The 16,580-nt window shown below is 35.5% G+C and overlaps 2 protein-coding genes across 5 annotated transcripts; one reads left to right on the top strand and one right to left on the bottom strand.

The window, feature by feature from the left end:
• Positions 1-2,554: 2,554 nt before the first annotated feature.
• LOC127249233 (uncharacterized) lies at positions 2,555-11,744 on the bottom strand. 2 transcript variants are annotated; one of them, XR_007838257.1, is made up of 11 exons: positions 11,392-11,744; positions 9,427-11,029; positions 7,411-8,784; positions 6,333-6,640; positions 4,513-6,077; positions 3,970-4,360; positions 3,741-3,888; positions 3,462-3,565; positions 3,145-3,236; positions 2,879-3,025; positions 2,556-2,790 (listed from the first exon to the last, which is right to left on the bottom strand). XR_007838257.1 is itself a non-coding variant. In XM_051271947.1 (10 exons), the coding sequence occupies exons 1-10, from the start codon at positions 11,589-11,591 to the stop codon at positions 2,949-2,951; spliced, it is 5,862 nt and encodes a 1,953-aa protein (XP_051127904.1). In that variant the 5' UTR covers positions 11,592-11,744; the 3' UTR covers positions 2,555-2,948. The 2 variants fall into 2 exon arrangements, 1 of the variants encoding a protein (XP_051127904.1); XM_051271947.1 differs by having other exon boundaries at positions 2,555-3,025.
• A 1,187-nt stretch (positions 11,745-12,931) lies between these two features.
• Positions 12,932-16,537, top strand: LOC127249371 (mitochondrial import inner membrane translocase subunit TIM22-4). Of its 3 annotated transcripts, none has more exons than XM_051272132.1 (6): positions 12,932-13,055; positions 13,198-13,439; positions 14,286-14,457; positions 14,774-14,964; positions 15,068-15,140; positions 16,028-16,537. In XM_051272132.1, the coding sequence occupies exons 3-6, from the start codon at positions 14,295-14,297 to the stop codon at positions 16,111-16,113; spliced, it is 513 nt and encodes a 170-aa protein (XP_051128089.1). In that variant the 5' UTR covers positions 12,932-13,055; positions 13,198-13,439; positions 14,286-14,294; the 3' UTR covers positions 16,114-16,537. The 3 variants fall into 3 exon arrangements, with proteins under 3 accessions (XP_051128089.1, XP_051128088.1, XP_051128090.1); XM_051272131.1 differs by having other exon boundaries at positions 14,282-14,457; XM_051272133.1 differs by having other exon boundaries at positions 14,282-14,457; positions 15,977-16,118.
• Positions 16,538-16,580: the final 43 nt, after the last annotated feature.

Below are 16,580 nucleotides of genomic sequence, written 5' to 3'. Positions count from 1 at the left end.
TTATTAACGTAGATACCTTGTAACTTTCTCTTTCGAAATTCTCTTTTCCAATTTCTATTTGTTGGATGTTGGAATTTCCACTCTAAAAAAGATGGAAATAATTTAGTTTAATTGTGAAATAAAATATCGAAACCACGTTTATTGTGATTATGATAGAAGGATTGATCCTATTTACCATGCTATATGTTGCTCGGAAAATGGTGTCAACAAATCGTGCTTTCAGTGTTGCATCGCATAAAGCCTTCTTTGGCGACAATGGGTTAGAATACAAGAACCACGTAGCACCTTGATCATGAGTACACGCCTTTAATAATACGTGTATATATATATGTATATGTATGGGGTTCAATAAATTAATCCATTCTTCATTCTAACACAATAAATTTACGTTGAGATCAATATATACATTAATATATCAAACCTATTAAATATGGTTTGATCACTACTCATCATAAGTTTAGGAATATAACACGGTTTATTATTATAATTATTGTGCCTACGTGAAGATTGCAGAATTGTTGTTGCCACCTGAAATATCGAAAGAAGTCAAGACATGATTGTACATTGTGTACTAAAAAGTTCGAAAAAAATTAAATAAATTTCATTCCACACTCGATTAGTGCCTATCTAGACACCATAAATAAAATGCCCGTCCTAAGTCACCAGGCGCCATAAACGAATTAATTTACATAATACATGCTAAGATCAATGAATGAAATGAAATATTTGCAGCCACTTACTGCACCCAATAGACTCTAAGGATGCACTCTTTTCGAAGATTTCCCTAATTTTCTATTATTCATCAGTTTTTTCTTTGAAAAAAAAAAATTAATCAAACATTTATTTTTTATTTTCTACATTATCCTAAAAATTTCAAAGTTAGTCCCGAAAACAACGCGATTTAGTTCTCGACGAATAAAGTGTTAAGTAGGCTCAACTTTACTCGATAGATAGAGTTATCCCATGTCATGTCATGCAGCCCTTTTCCGCCCAACCATACAACCATGTTGATGGATGCCTTAGAGTGGAATCCATTTCATGCACTTCTGGGATATTTTTCATGAGATTTCACAATATTATTCCATTCAGTTTTGTATTATTTCCAAAACATTCCAACATTCCAAAAATACTTGCAAAATATATCTAAACACATTCAAATTTGTTCACGCAACAACTATGCAGAAAAATAATTACAGAATAAAGACGAAAGATAAATTTACATCTTTTGAATTACCGCCGAAAAACCAAAAAACTAGATTGATCATAATATAAATAACATTTTGATTAAGCAGAAACTAATATACAAATTAATGCATAATACCAACGACAAAAAAGATAGGCCGATACATATCTTTTGAAACAACGAAATTATAATCTCACTCTCACTTTCAATTTGAAATCATCTCCCTCGACTGAATAAGGTAAAATGAAAGAAAATATTTATATTAACTGTTGAAATAAGAAATCCCCTAATCTATTTTGGCATATTGATACTTCCATTCTTTCTTGTTGTTGTTGTTCACACGTTTTCATTTCCAATAAGGTGTTCTATCTGGTTGCTGCAACAGGCTGACGGCAACATTGCTTGCTTGTCTTTTTCTCTCTTGGTTGGTGAACAGACAAGATAAAAGGAATGGTTGTTTTGGGTGGTCAATTTAGTTTCAGATTTCATGCACAGACACTCAATATCATTTATGTGGAAGAGGTTTAATTGTTTGCTTTACATGTCTACATGGTTGCTACATTGTATACCGTGAGGAGAGAGTTGGTTCTCTAATGATTTTTTAGAGTTGTGTATAGGGAGAGAAAAGTGTATTCAATCATTTCAATTACAACCCTTCTCTTCTCCGTGTATTGAGTGAGTGTTTGTCACTATTACTTGCCGGAGAGTTCGCCGGAAGAAGGAAAAATCGGAGTTCCGATCGAGGAAACGTCTAGATTTTGAGCAGCACTGTTGTTTGATAGTTGTCAATACGAACTTGTGACAACTTTAACCGAATTTTTCTAAGATAACTATTGTAGAGGAAAATAGGTTGAAGGAGTTGTAGTTGTTTGATTAGTGAACTTCTCCTAAATTAGTATTTCCGGATGTAGAATTATTTATATCAGAACCGGATAAACAAACTCTTGTCCCATTTACTTTTTGTATTTCTGTATGCATTCGATTGACAGTAATGTGCTAAAACTGTAATGTAACTACGCTCCAAAAATGACTTTTGTTTAAGTATTCGAATGAGTTTTGGTGCAAGACGTATTCCCGAACATTAACTATGAATGGGTGAAATGAAAGAATAATGTCATTATTAATATTACATATTGGTTACATTGTTAACTTCAAATTTAATAAAATTAATATAAGTCATTGCTGCCGGCAGTTGCTGGCTCAGCCTATCAAGCCTAGGAGCTCCGCATAGTCATATGCGTGTCCATGTGAGCAAAATATTTGAAATATAAAAATTCGATCTAAACTAAATCAAAATTTAAAATTTGGTTCAAATTGAATATTTTATACTTCAGGTTTTCAGATTAGTATGCTAAAAATGCGAACCAATCCGAAATATATAAAACATCACCTAAAAAATAACAAAAATCAACCCAAAAAAAAAAAAAAAAAAAAGGAAAAGACCCTACACGTAGTTGGTTATAATGGCTATGTTTTAACACATTAAATTCATATCCATCCTTTTCAAATGACATAAGATCATATAAAAAAAGGTTTTGTTTAAAGAATAACTCACCATCCATTTCGGCTACCGGCTACCACATACAAAGGGTTCTTGCATACATTTTCTGCATTGGCAATTTTACTTTAATGGATAATATAATTATAAAGTTTAGGATAAATTGTAAAATTTCTATGTGGATTTCTAACACATACCTTGCATTGCATTGCCTTTCTTTTTTTATCTTTGATTACCTCTATTTGGTTCTTATGATTGACAGTGAAATCAAATTTTCCCTTCAAACCGGAACTTAATCTTGTATTCGTGTTGCAGCTCTGCAAGAAGTGTTCTACAAGAACCGTCTGCAGAAGAAACAGCAAAAAATAAAAAAAGGGTGTCGACAAAATAGGATAACAAAATTCAAGTGTATAGTCATCGAGCATGTGCTTGTGGATTCACTAGTCGACACATAAATGGTTACCTCCAAGTTGTGTATGAAGAAGTTGAAGATCGTCAGCTGAGCAGCAATCGAGTAATGCATACAGGCCAGGCCTCAGAGCATCGTCGGCCTCCCTGAAAAATATGGAGTTTTTTAAATGCAAAAATATGCTTGAGGAAACAATTTCAAACTTCAGTAATCACCGCAATCTAAAATTTTACATGAGTGCTGAATCATATAATAATAGCAGTAACAAATTTTTTAAAAAGTTTAAATCTTGTTAACAAAATTATTTCACCCTTGTACTTATTGCTACCTAATTAACTGATCTTCTGGACAGTATATAGTTATGAATGTACCTGATGATGCCAGTTCTAGCAGGGCCGAATCCGCAATAAACAGAGATGTAGCGAGACAGTAGCAGAAATGAAAATCGTCCGAGGACATCCTTCTCTGATCGTACCTGGGAGAAGTACGGGTAATGATTTTAACGTAGAACAAATGAAATAGAACAAATGAAATAGAATTATCGAACATCATAAGCAAGACCAGCCTGAAAGAGAGCTTTGGTCTTTCATTAATTAAGACGAAAAGAATTTAAAGAAGTACACAAATACAAGACAAGTAAAAACATATACCTCTTCATACACTCTTCGAAGGTTGTGAGCGCATATTACGGCCTCTTGTACTGTCCATGAGAAAAACTCAATTCCCGATGAATTCTCCAGACAGTGGAGGAGAACCGCAACTGAATCTTGCAAAATAGCTATGCAATGTTGGGTTTCACTGAATAGAAACAAATATATGTCAGAGAGTGAAAAACAGAGAGTAGAATGGAATACAAAATGATGACCTCAAGTAAAATACCTTTTGTGATTTTTAAGAGCAGTACACAACATACGGCAACATGAAGCGTACATCTCCACCGAAAACTTTCTATCGACAGAAATGCTGCTAAAATCAATTTTTGCTGTAGGAAGCCGAAGCTGCAGAAAGTGTTGAAACATCACCCCTGGTGCACGCAGGGACTCTACGACATGGCAGGCCTCTATTTGAAATAGAGAGGGTTTGCTGGAAAATTTTGTGAGTACTTCGATACACATGTGTACAACCGACCCAGAATCCGTTCTTGCATAAGCCTTGTTAGAATCCACACATCCAAAGAAGACATCAGGGCCTTGCAAATGAATGATGATGTTGTGAAGACAAGCAACTAGGCTCTGGATGTGCCTTTTGATCGTATTTACACGCTTTGTCCCTAAATGCCACAAAAGACACCAAGTGTTTAACATAGACAAATAGTATGTCATACTACAGTATATTTGATATCGATCACAAGTGCTTTGTAAAGTATGATCCACAAATCAATTTTTAAGAATGCCATAGTAGGTTAGATAAAAGGATAATTACCTGTTACAGATTCAAGAATCAAATCCAAGCCCTCAATCCCAGCAGCAACAACAGAGGAGACTTCTCCTCCATTTGGACTTCCGAAAACTATTTCATAATTTGCCATCAATCCTTCCTGTACCCCAGCTAGAGCTCTCTCCACAGCCTGAATGGCAGACAGCAAGTGCAACTTCGATGATTTCATAATGTACGCTCTGAATGACGTCCTCAATTGCTTCTTTAGCTCACTCAATTGACTTGATCCCAAAGAAGAAAAAGATGTTGCCTGATTGTAAAGCTTCTTCGCATGTGACCCGGTCTCTTGAGAAGCCAACTTTGCTTCCTTCCCTTGCAAGGATATGCATTTACCAATAACGCTCAAGTGCAAGCCTATCAGCCGTACAAAAAAATCTCGGGACAATGAAGGATCAAACTGTGAAAAATAATTGCCTAGCTCTTTGAGAAATTTCACCACACCATCTAAACAACAAATTGCAAATTTGTGTAGTTTCTCAGCTTTTGAAGATTCCAACAGCAGAAATTGAGAAATGCCTATCACAACTGGTAATATGCTCCAAAAACTGGAAGTAAGGTTAATCTGCAGGTTCAATCTCAAAATAGCTGAAAAAGCAATAAACAGCTGTTGGAGAAAGATGGCGACCTCAGCATCTTCACCACTTATAATCTTCAATAACAATATGTTTTTTCGATAGAGCCCCTGCTGCTGAATATCAGTAAAAAATGCTTCAAGATCCGGGATTACTACTCCAAACGCATTATCACCATATGTTGGCATGTTGAAGGCCATGCCATCTTCAAGAAACAATAATTTCAGGACAAAAGTCATGGAACTCACAAATGTATCCACACATGAATTGATTCTAGTCATCAGCTCAACATTGTTACTAGGAAAATTCGTCCTGAAATTACTGTCAAGAGAATTTGTCTCGTCCAATATAGAAGCCAAGCCCTGTAATAGTCCATGGAAGCAAGACATTGCCATTGATAAAGTGCTAAAATCTTGATATGTGTCCATCGCTTCTACTTTCTGGGTAAGACAAGCATCATCAATTATGGTAAGGGGCTTTTTGAAGTGTTCTTCTAATGCCTTACATAACTGAAGGACACTTTCCATTGCATCTAAATTCTCTTCGGGATTCACTCGTAGAGAGTTTTCAGATTGCTCAAGCTCTTCATTGACGGGAGTTAGGATTTCCTCTTCTCCATGAAGCATCCCAGTGCAAAGTGAAGATGCAACCGCACATTCAATACGATCTTTACATACTGTCAGCAACAAATCAGACGTAGAGTCCAACAACGAAATAGCCATGTCTTTCATTTCAACCCCAATATGTTCTGGAAATGTGCGCTGAAATTCAATCACCGCAGATAATGATTTTAAAAGCCACAGTAGAGGAAATGAGCTTTCAGGGAGTTTGTTCAGACTTCCAGAGCCCTTTTCTTTGCTAGAAGCTACAGCTAAAATCTGGAGAACTCTTCTACACATTGTAAACAATTGGAAAATCTGGCAGATGTTGTTAGATGATGGTGTGTCACGCCAGCATAACAAGCTGTCCACTAGAAGCCTGAATAGCACATGTAAATTTAAACCAGTGAACAGATAATGAGAGATGAAAATTTCAATGATTATCCCTTCACTCAGAGAGATGCAGTATACAAGACAAAAAAAAAATAGAAAGAAGAACTCCACAGTATTTAGACAAAAGTAAAATGAAGCTTTGAGCTAGTGCGCAGTGCATAATAATCAGCTCTTTCTTGTTTGTTTGCCCTTATAATCATAAGTTTGTAAATGAAAAAAAGAATATACCGGAAACTTTTACCTTTCAAGATTAAGAATGTTGGTGATATATGATGAAGATTTGGAACCTAGATATATTTCTGGGATCTGTATTAATAGAGCAAGCAATGACCGACACCTAGCAAACCCATCATTTTGTTTATTGCAAAAAGCAGTAGGCACCATCTTCTGCTTGGTCCAAGCTTGTGTATCAGATAATTTTTCAACTGTCGATATAACCTCAACCCAATCAGGTGACCTCCCCAAATCCTCGCCGCAAGTTGTAAATAGAGATGAAACTGACTTCCGCAGAATCCTGCAGAACCTTGAGGACATATACCTCCAAATGGACTGAAATAAATTTCAACAACAAAGAATAAACCAGCGGCATGAGGAGAGGGTAGAGATGAAAGAAATGAAAATTAAACAGCTTGGAGCATTGATAGATGATGCAATCACAGACATGACCAGACAAGTATATTGCTAATGCTATGTAGAAGTACTTATCTTCAAATATCACTATGTCATGAAACTTATGAATTTCTGCACGTTGACCGTCTATTTCCTTAATACTATCCCTACCAAAATAACTTCTTATCTTTTTCAACATCACTATTGTTATTAAAAGGCGTGTGGTTAACAAAGGAAATCGTGCCATTCCCAGACCTAAGATCCCTGTGTACATTTTCAAGTTAATTTTTCCTTGTAAAAGACAACATTACATCATGCATAATAGAGAGTATAATGCAGTAACATGATTAAAGAATTGCTCCAATAATAGTCCTTACTCCTTATAACTAAAATGTAAATTGCATCCTACTCCATAATGCTTTATACTTCAGCCAATATGCTCAGATGGTCAGTTCAATCTTCTAGTCCTTATAATTCATTATTTCAACAAATCTTCTATTCTACTTCTTGGATAAAATAGTATAATTGCAAGTTATGAACCATTGCCTACATAATATTGGAATTTAGTTTTATGCATATCATTACATCATGAAATGTAGAGGATATTACAGAAACAACAAGACACTATAAAGTTGAGAGCATGTGCAAGGAAGAAAAGAAATCGCACCAAGCATTAGAGAATAATTCATAATCAGTGAATTTTCACTTACTTCATCGTTTTCTGCCCTGTTGATCACAAACTCCAGGTCAATCTGATGAAAATTGACTTTCTTCTCATATCCAGGGTTGACAATGTTACATGTTCTTAGGCAGCCATCTTTATCATTTGTATATGGAAGGGAAGTCTGGATCAGAAGTGTAAGAAACCTCTTCAAGTCTTTCTTGACAGCATGAGCACACCAAACATCAACATTTTTGCAAATTTTGTACCACAAAGCAGATAGCAGTGACTTTTCATCTAGGGATCCAATGGCAAAATTCAAGGCATTGGTTTGACTGAATGATAGAGTGGATCTCTGTTCCTTGTCCATCACTAAAATATTTCCCATGACGAATTTTGTAAGATTCACAGCTTCTTTTTTCCTTTTTGAAATGGATTTCTTGCTATACGAGGACACATAGCTATCATCTTTCAATTTCTTCTGACTCATCGAGTTGTTCCATGTTAGTGCATAGTCAGAAACTGCCATCACTTTATTCAGATCAACAAGTCTTTGAACAGCCATGGAAGTTAAAATATACAACAAGGGTGGGCAAAGTACAACTGTATCCTGAATACAAATTTTAGAAACAGATTTTATAACATGAAGAAGAGTCCTCGAAGGCTCTAGGATCCGCGAAAAAAACCCTTCATAATCAGAATCAGCCATGTCCATACAATACTTCATGGAGTGAGTAAAAAATGGACCACCTATAAATTTAGACAGGTCTTTGGATGTATCTGAAGTCATATGAGTGATTACTTCCTGAGATAAGCTTCTGCAGGACAGCAGTAAATGGAATAAGAACTTTAAAATCCAGCACATGGACAAATTGTCACATCCATTGCTCTTACCTAAAGTTCTTCCATCTATAAAGGTGAATAAACCTTTGCTAACATCAGGCTGTAATGAGACCAAGCCACTCAAACAAGGTCGTGTCATTTCTATCAATACCTTCAAAGAATCACTGATGAAATAACTATTACCACTGGTGACAATTACTGATTCTAGAATGATTGCATATGCATCAGACAACACCTTTCCAAGGATTTCAGCTTGCAAATGAAACTTCAGCGACTCACAACAATGTGGATCTGATTTTACATTTTCATCTACATCGTCCAACTCATGTCCTAATTTTATCCATGCCAGACAGTTTTTAATATCAGAACTCAATTGCTGAATACATTTAGCCACTTGCCCTTCTGGTATCACCTTGACAGCATTGCTCAAAGAGCGCCGGAATTCTAAGGAGCAAACTAGCATGCTCAAAGAATTTGGATATGATGAACATGTGTTTGACAGAGCACATTCTTCACGATGCCCAGCAAATGATAGAGAATACCTCACTGCTCTACAAAATGCAAATATTGAAGTATCCACCTACAATAGTCCAGTAAAAAAAGTTCAGTAACCTGATTTGTGGAATAGAAATATCGACTATAGATAAGTTGAAAACAGAAATCATGAAAAAGAAAGAATCAGGAAGTGTAAATTAGTTCAAAATTTTCTTATTTTCCATGCTACACATTATAATACCCTATAAATGAGGGGCATCATCATCAATGTGAAATGTGTAATATGATTGAACTTAAAACTTTAGAAAACAAAAGGACAAGACTTCAGTTGTTCAAAAGAGCATACCAAAATAAATGGAAAGGAGCAAGTCATATAACCCATAAATCACTAACATAAAATAGGAAGATAAATGTTGGTCTAAAGAGGCACCAGGGTGGAACGGTAGTCCTTATCCTTCCACTGGTAATCATAACATCTTCCATATTTGTAGAAACTAAAATAGTAAATATAATTGGTCTGAGCTTAATCTATGATGCAATATTGCAAAAGGCTATTACAGTGAAGTTTAGGTTTCAAAAGGATATTTTTCCAAGAGAATTACAAAGTCCTTTTCATTATGGGCAACAAGAATATTATACACCTAAATTCACCCAATATCACAAGCAACCAAAGCTTTAAAGTTTACACGATATATATATATATACATATTTATATGCACAGTCTAACCTGCCGAAGATCACTATAAAGATCAATCAACCTGCATCCCAGGCTTAGTATCTCTGCAAAGAGTGAAGATTGATTTGGCACATCACTTGAGACGTAGCAGTAGGGTAAAGATGAGAGAGAAAGAGACCATAAGCTCTCCAGACCATCTTCAACAACATTATATTCAATATCTAATAAATGATGGACACTAACTATAAGCTCCTTTCTAACACAACTTAAGAGTTCTCTGTGTTGTATATCATATGCTTTCTGATGAGTAATCTTGGTGAACAACCTCATGAGACTAGTATAGATGAACCTCAGGAAATTTTGGGAAGCACCATCAGTCGTATCCTCTGTTCTTAAGTATAATTTTTCACGAATAAAGATAGCAAGTAAGCTATTGATGGATCTTAGTGTGATGGAAACATCATATAATATAGATGCTACTTCCACATCGAGTTGTAGACACTTGTTGAGATCTGATAATAAAGATTCCATAATGTGTACAAAAAAATCAAAAACACATTTTCGCGATTCTGCATCCATACTTTCTGATGTTTCTGTCCTTCCTGCAGTAAGATTTGAAGAATCGTGAAAAATTGACTTAACATCCAAGTGCATCGAAACTCCACTAACAGAAGCTGCCTTTTTCTTCACAACACAGCTGGAAAATAAATGAAGCAACTCTCCTAGGCCAAGTAATGGTGGTTCGCTCTTCAAAGCTACAATCTTCTCCACTTGATCAAATAGGTGTCTATGATAACTTTTATTCACTGGTCTTTCCTCCTTCACTTTTGAATCACAAGAATTTCTATATCGATTAGAACTTTGAAGACTGAGAAAACCATCAATGTGAACAGAGTGGAACAGGCCATGAGATATAACTTCATCAACAAATTTAGATACATTTGTTTTCAATTCACCTTCACTGTGGCAAGGATGAGTTTGCAGAAGATTTACCAAGTGTAGTAAAGGCTGAAAAAGTTTGCTGATGAAAGTGTAGAAACCAATTTTACGCATTGGATGGACCCTCAAAAACTTTGCAAATGGCTCAAATAAGTAACAAGCGAAACGCAATACGAAATTCCATAATATGCTGCCTTCAATCTTACCCGAGACAACTTTCAAGATGATTTCAATCACTTTATCAATGACCAAAATCCACATCTCTAAATTTTCATTAGCAACTCCACCGTGGAATGAGAAGATAAGCAAGAGACAATCAAGCACGACATCGTAAAACTGCATCCGCTCACCTGAAAGCAAGCCCTCACAGCATGACTTGTCGATGAAACAAGAGAGCACATCCATTTCAATCGAATGTATCACCCATAAAAAGTCCTTAGAACACGCCAATGGCATCTGAGCTCTCTGTGACTCCTTCAGGCAGAAAAGCAATACCCGCCAGCATCTAATATCCAAAAACGACCCAGTGGTTCCAAAATCAGGTTGCTTATTTTCAAGCCTCAGTTTCCTTTCAGATTGAATTAAAACTGATTGAACCCAATTGCTCAAGAATGCTACTGTCCTTGATGCATCCATTACATGTACTTGGCCACGAATATCACCTGGGACCTTCGTACTGCTTGATTGCACATAATCGAACGACAAATCGACCTTCCTGCGATAAGATTAAATCAAATACCAGTAATATCAGCCCACCAATGGCAAACTCAATGGGACCTCACATGAGTGTCTTATTTTTATTAGGATAAAGTAATTAAAGGTTATAAATAACACTTTGTATCAATCGAATAACCATGCTGTTTGGAATTTAGGAAACTAAATTGGGTACACCTCACAGGAACTCAAAATTGTTTTCCTCATTCATCGTCGCCAAAATCTATTTACTTTGCCACAGCCATGGTTCCATAATTCAACTCAAAGCAACAATTCATTACACATGGAAATATATATATATACATATAATACGGCTGGAATTAAATGCAGATACTTCAGAATAATGACAATAACTAAACATACTCCATGAGGCTGGTGCTCGCATCCTGCAGCGACAAAATCAACTCCAAGTTCTTCCATGGAGAACCGTCCTCACTGTCTCCACGAGTCGTTTTGGAACGTCCTTGCACTTCATCGATATGATCTGTAGTTTTCAGCTTTCTTTTCTTCTTCATTGGCACTAACTCATCGTTTCCGCAGCCACGCGCAGCAACGGTCTCCATTACTGAGCTCCTGTGCCGTCGAATTGAACTGGGCAGAAATCAGACGGCTCCCAACTTTGCCCTAATTTTCGGATTGATTGATCGGAATGGCAATTTGATTTGATATGAATTAGGGTTTAGGGTTTTAGCGCTGGAATCTATTTCGAATTTAAGCATTGGATGATGCCTTTTGTTTAAAAGATTTTTGTCAATTTTTGTCAAACTATGGGTGTGTTTATTCGGTCTGGTTTTTGAGTTGGAATTTGAATAGTAAAAATTTTGAATTTAAATAGTTGTATAATATGATATAAATAGATGTTGACCTGATGTTTTGAATATAAAATTGATTTTTAATATAATATAAAAACTGAAAAATAAGTATTTGATTTGATGTTTTTTTTGAAAAAAAATTAGAAGAATATTGAAAATTAAATATAATCCCCCAAAACAAACACACCTTAATTATTTCTTTAAAAATATCAACACAAACAAATTTTTATATTTATAAATATATATTTAATAAAGAGTAAAAATTATTTTTGGTAAATTTATCAATTTTGGTCCCATGCAAAAAGAATTATCAATTTTAATCTCACTCAAATAAAAATTTATCAATTTTAGTTCCAAAAATGGTTGACTGGGACTGAACACGGCCGTATTGGCTTGAACACGGCTATGTTGGATGACTCAGAAGGTGATTGGGCGTTCCAGGGTCTCAACATTGCCGTGTTGATTACCCTGCACTTTTGAACACGACCGTGTTCCTATCCGTGTTCTGAACACAGCCATGTTCCCGGCCATGTTCTCAACACAGCATGAGTATATTTTTAATTATTTACTAATTGGAGTATTATTTTAAAATATTATTATTTTTATATATTTTAAAAATATTAAAAATTGATTATTTTTTATATTATAAAATAATTGTAACAAATATTTTTGTTAAATTATAAATATATATATCAAATAATTTTAACCAAAAAGTGAAAAAAATAATAAATATAACCTACAATATGATTATATTGAAAACATGGTCGTGAAGATGGCCTAGAACATGACTACGTTGAAAACACGGGCAGGAACACTGCCGTGTTCAAAAGTGCAGTGGTAATCAACACGGCCGTGTTGAGACCAATAAGGCCGTGTTGGTTGTCTGGAACGTCCAGTCACCCTTCTGAGTCATCCAACACGGCTTAGTTCCAATCAACACGGCCGTGTTCAATCACAGTCAACCATTTTGAGACAATTGATAAATTCCCAGTGGGACTAAAATTTGATAATTTTTTTGAATGGAACTAAAACTGATAATTTTGATATTGAATAAGCTCAAAAATGATTTCTACTCTTTACTAAATTACATAAATACACAAACCCTACCCCCAAATCAAGCCGCCGCCTCCCCCACTTTCTTTTCCTGTTTTTCTTCTTCTTCCTCGCCTTTCTCCCGAAGACGAAGTCCGCCGCCGCCGCCCGCTGGAATATACGGTGTGTTGCTTCTTTTTTTTTTTTCATTCTTTTTTGAATTTCCCTCTGATTGTCCCTCTACTCGAGCTTCCATTTATCTTTGAAAGCGAGTATGTTGTAATTTTTTTCTCATTTCTTTTTTCTATTTTGTTTCCTTCCTCAGCTTCTTCTGCCGGCGGTCGCCGTCGCCGTCGCCTCCGCTGCCATTTCAGACTTATTTGGCCAAATATTTTCAGTGGCGAAAAAAATAAATAAATAATATGAAAATTAATTTACTTCAGCGCAGTAGGACTTACCAGTAGGGTAGGAGGGTAGGATTTGTAGATTGAGCTTTGAATAGTAAATCTACAGTAAAATCAGGAGAAAATCGCACAAGTAAACACGCCGCATTCAAATAGTTTCCAGGTACGCTTTTAGCCCGTCGATTTGGTTTCACTTCTGAATTTCGGATCTTCCTTTCAATTTTTTCATGTTTTAATTATCAGTGGGAGATTGCGGGTGAGTTATAGATGCTTTAATTGTGTAGATATTATTTAATTCTGTGAGTGTAGCCTTGTTGTTGTGGTGGAATTGAGATTTATATGATCTTCTGTGAGTAGAAATGCTGAAATGTAGTTTGTGATTTTTGATGATTTCTGAAGTGGATTCATGCATTGAGGTTTTGGATTTTATTTTGTTGTTTTCGGCCTGATTTCAATCAGTGTAAAAGTTCATGCTTCGTCATGGAATTTGAGGCTTAATTGTGACTTCATAGGCAGGAGTGTAATAATTTGGGGAAACTGAAATTCATGATTTAGGTCAGATTGGACTCCTGATTTCAATCAGTGTAAAAATTCATGATTTGTCATGGAATTTAGGGCTTAATTGTCAGTTCATATGCAAAAGGTGTAATAATTTGGGAAAATTGAAGCATATTAGGGGTTTTAGGAGTTCTTGCAACGAATCGACTGCTAAGCTTATTTGTTGGATCTAAGAACTGTGGAAATTCATGATCTTCATGTAATTTGAGGCTGAAATGCTTCATCTCAAATTTAATTGTGGCTTTACATGCAAGAAGTGTAGTAATTTGGGAAAAACGAAAGATTTCATATGCAAGAACAGTAGTAATTTGGGGAAATGAAACATGTTAGGAACTCTTGCAACTCATTGATTGCAAAGCATATTTGTTGAGGTGTACAAGAATGAATTAAATTTAGCCACGGCATTGCTTTTCTGCTCTAATTATAGTGCTAATTTGTTACTGTTAGATAGACGCCATTCATGAGTTCGAATCCAGAAGGTGAGTTGCCGAGTGCATCTTCAAGTGCCCAAGATGGACAGGTGCAGCAGGTTGATCAAATCCACTTGCCCACAATAGAGGAGATTCGCGGCCAGGACATCTGGAATAATTGCGCAGTGCGCAGTGTTGTCAGTGGAGTTATGGGTATTTTTCCACCCCTATAAAAGAACTTTCTGTTTGTCTTTTTTTTCTTTTTCTTTTTTTTTGGGTTGGGGGGGGGGGGTGTGGGGTTGTTTAGATTTTGAAAAGTAAAATTTTTGAATTTGAATAATTGTTTGATATGATATAAATAAGTGTTGATGTGATATTTTGAATATAAAGTTTGATTTTTACTATGATATAGATAATAAAAAGTAGATGATATTTGGGGGGGTGCGAATTTGGGGAAACCCTAAACCAAACACAACCGAATCATTCTCTCGTTAATTGGAAGTGTAATTCTAACTTTGTTAATTTACAGGAGGTGGTTTGGGGCTATTGATGGGATTGTTTCTCGGGGCATTGGATAATCCGATGATGCAAGACGAGATGACGGGAAGACAACAGATTGTTTACCAAGCGAAGCAGATGGGACGAAGAAGCTGGAGTTCTTGCAAAGCCTTTGCCGTTATGGGCTTTGTTTTCTCGGCTTCAGAATGCATCATCGAGAAGGTAAGCCTCACAATTCTCCTATGGTGTCATAACAAAATGTAATTTTGCCGCCTTAGAAACATGATTTAGATGTAAAAGTTTTCTTGCTGGAATCGTGTTGAAGGCTCGGGCAAAACACGATATTACAAACACAGTTGTTGCTGGATGTACGACGGGAGGTGCTATATCGGCTAGAGGTACTGTATAAATGTTTTTACTTCCAAGGTTCCATTATCACAAATTCTTATTTTGGAATGAGGCTTTCTACACCCTTAGGGTTTGATTGGATGGATTTGGATTTGAGGCGGAAATTAATGGAATTAAATTACCTCGAATTTGAAATACTTTATGGCCTTGTTTGGTTAGATGAATATTAAATGAAGATTTAGTCGAAACTACTAAATTTGATGAGTTATTTGAAATACCTTTTAACCAAATCCCTCCAACCAAACGGGGCCTATAATAATGCTATTATTTGGTTATAGTAAGTATTTGAAATGATACAATGTTAAAGAAAAATTGGTGTATTGAAATCTACGGCTAATTTTGTAGATTTGAAATCTACGGCATTGCCAATCCAAATGAGGCCCTGTTTGGTTGGATAAATTTGGACTTTGGAGTCTATTTTAAATGAATGGATTTGAATTACTTCAAAATTGAATATTTGAAATCCATTAAATTGCAAACGGAACTAATGAATAAGGGTGTGTTTGTTTGGGTGTTTGGATTTTGAGTTGGGATTTGAATATTAAAAATGTTGAATTGAAATAGTTGTATGATGTGATATAAATAGGTGTTAATGTGATGTTTTGAAAGTAAAATTGATTTTTAGTATTATATAAAAATGAAAAATAGGTATTTGATTTTATGTTTGGGAGGGGGGGGGGGGAAATTTGATGAATAGTAGATTTTGGGGGAAAATTTGTAGTCATTTGAATTACTTCCAATTCAAATTTCTCTAACCAAATGGGGTCGAATGAATTTGATGTAGTAACTTGTAATACCTTAAATCTGAATTCTTCCAATCAAACAGGGCCTTACTGATTTTGGATTACATTGATTGTCCTACGGTTGTCTTCTTCAGGAGGGCCAAAAGCAGCATGTGTTGGCTGTGCCGGCTTTGCTGCATTTTCTGTCGTGATAGAGAAGTTCTTGGAAAGACATAGTTGAAACACCCGATGCAACAAAGGGCGGACGAATAACAGCTCGCCTCAATATTTGGTAAGTTGAACAAAAAATTTTGACTTCATAATTGAAGGGTATCGACTATATGACCTATATATTGCTCGAATGCAAGCCATTTAATTCTGTTATAGATATTTTCGTGCATATTTGATGGTTCATTGATGAACCTATTGAAGCAATGGAAGCTCGATTTTTTCTACCAGTAAAATGGGATTTGTTCCATTGAAACCCTATGGCTATGCTCTTAGTTAATCTTATGTGAGAAAGTCATCTCGGGACTTCGAAATCGAGCATTGTTGTGTTATGTCGTATTTTTGGCATTTTATTCGATTTTAATTTAAGTTATTTTGGAGTGAAAATCTACTGATTAATGTGATGTTTTGAATATAGATAATATACTTTGTCGAAATTTCTTAAGGTTTCAAGAAGATATTTTGAATTTGTGCTCGAAT

The sequence above is a fragment of the Andrographis paniculata genome, unplaced genomic scaffold (genome assembly GCF_009805555.1).
Source record: "Andrographis paniculata isolate CXL003 unplaced genomic scaffold, ASM980555v1 Contig35END, whole genome shotgun sequence".
NCBI lineage: Eukaryota > Viridiplantae > Streptophyta > Magnoliopsida > Lamiales > Acanthaceae > Andrographis > Andrographis paniculata.
The sequence above is the reverse complement of the archived record's forward strand: the minus strand, read 5'-3'. Positions and strand labels throughout refer to the sequence as shown.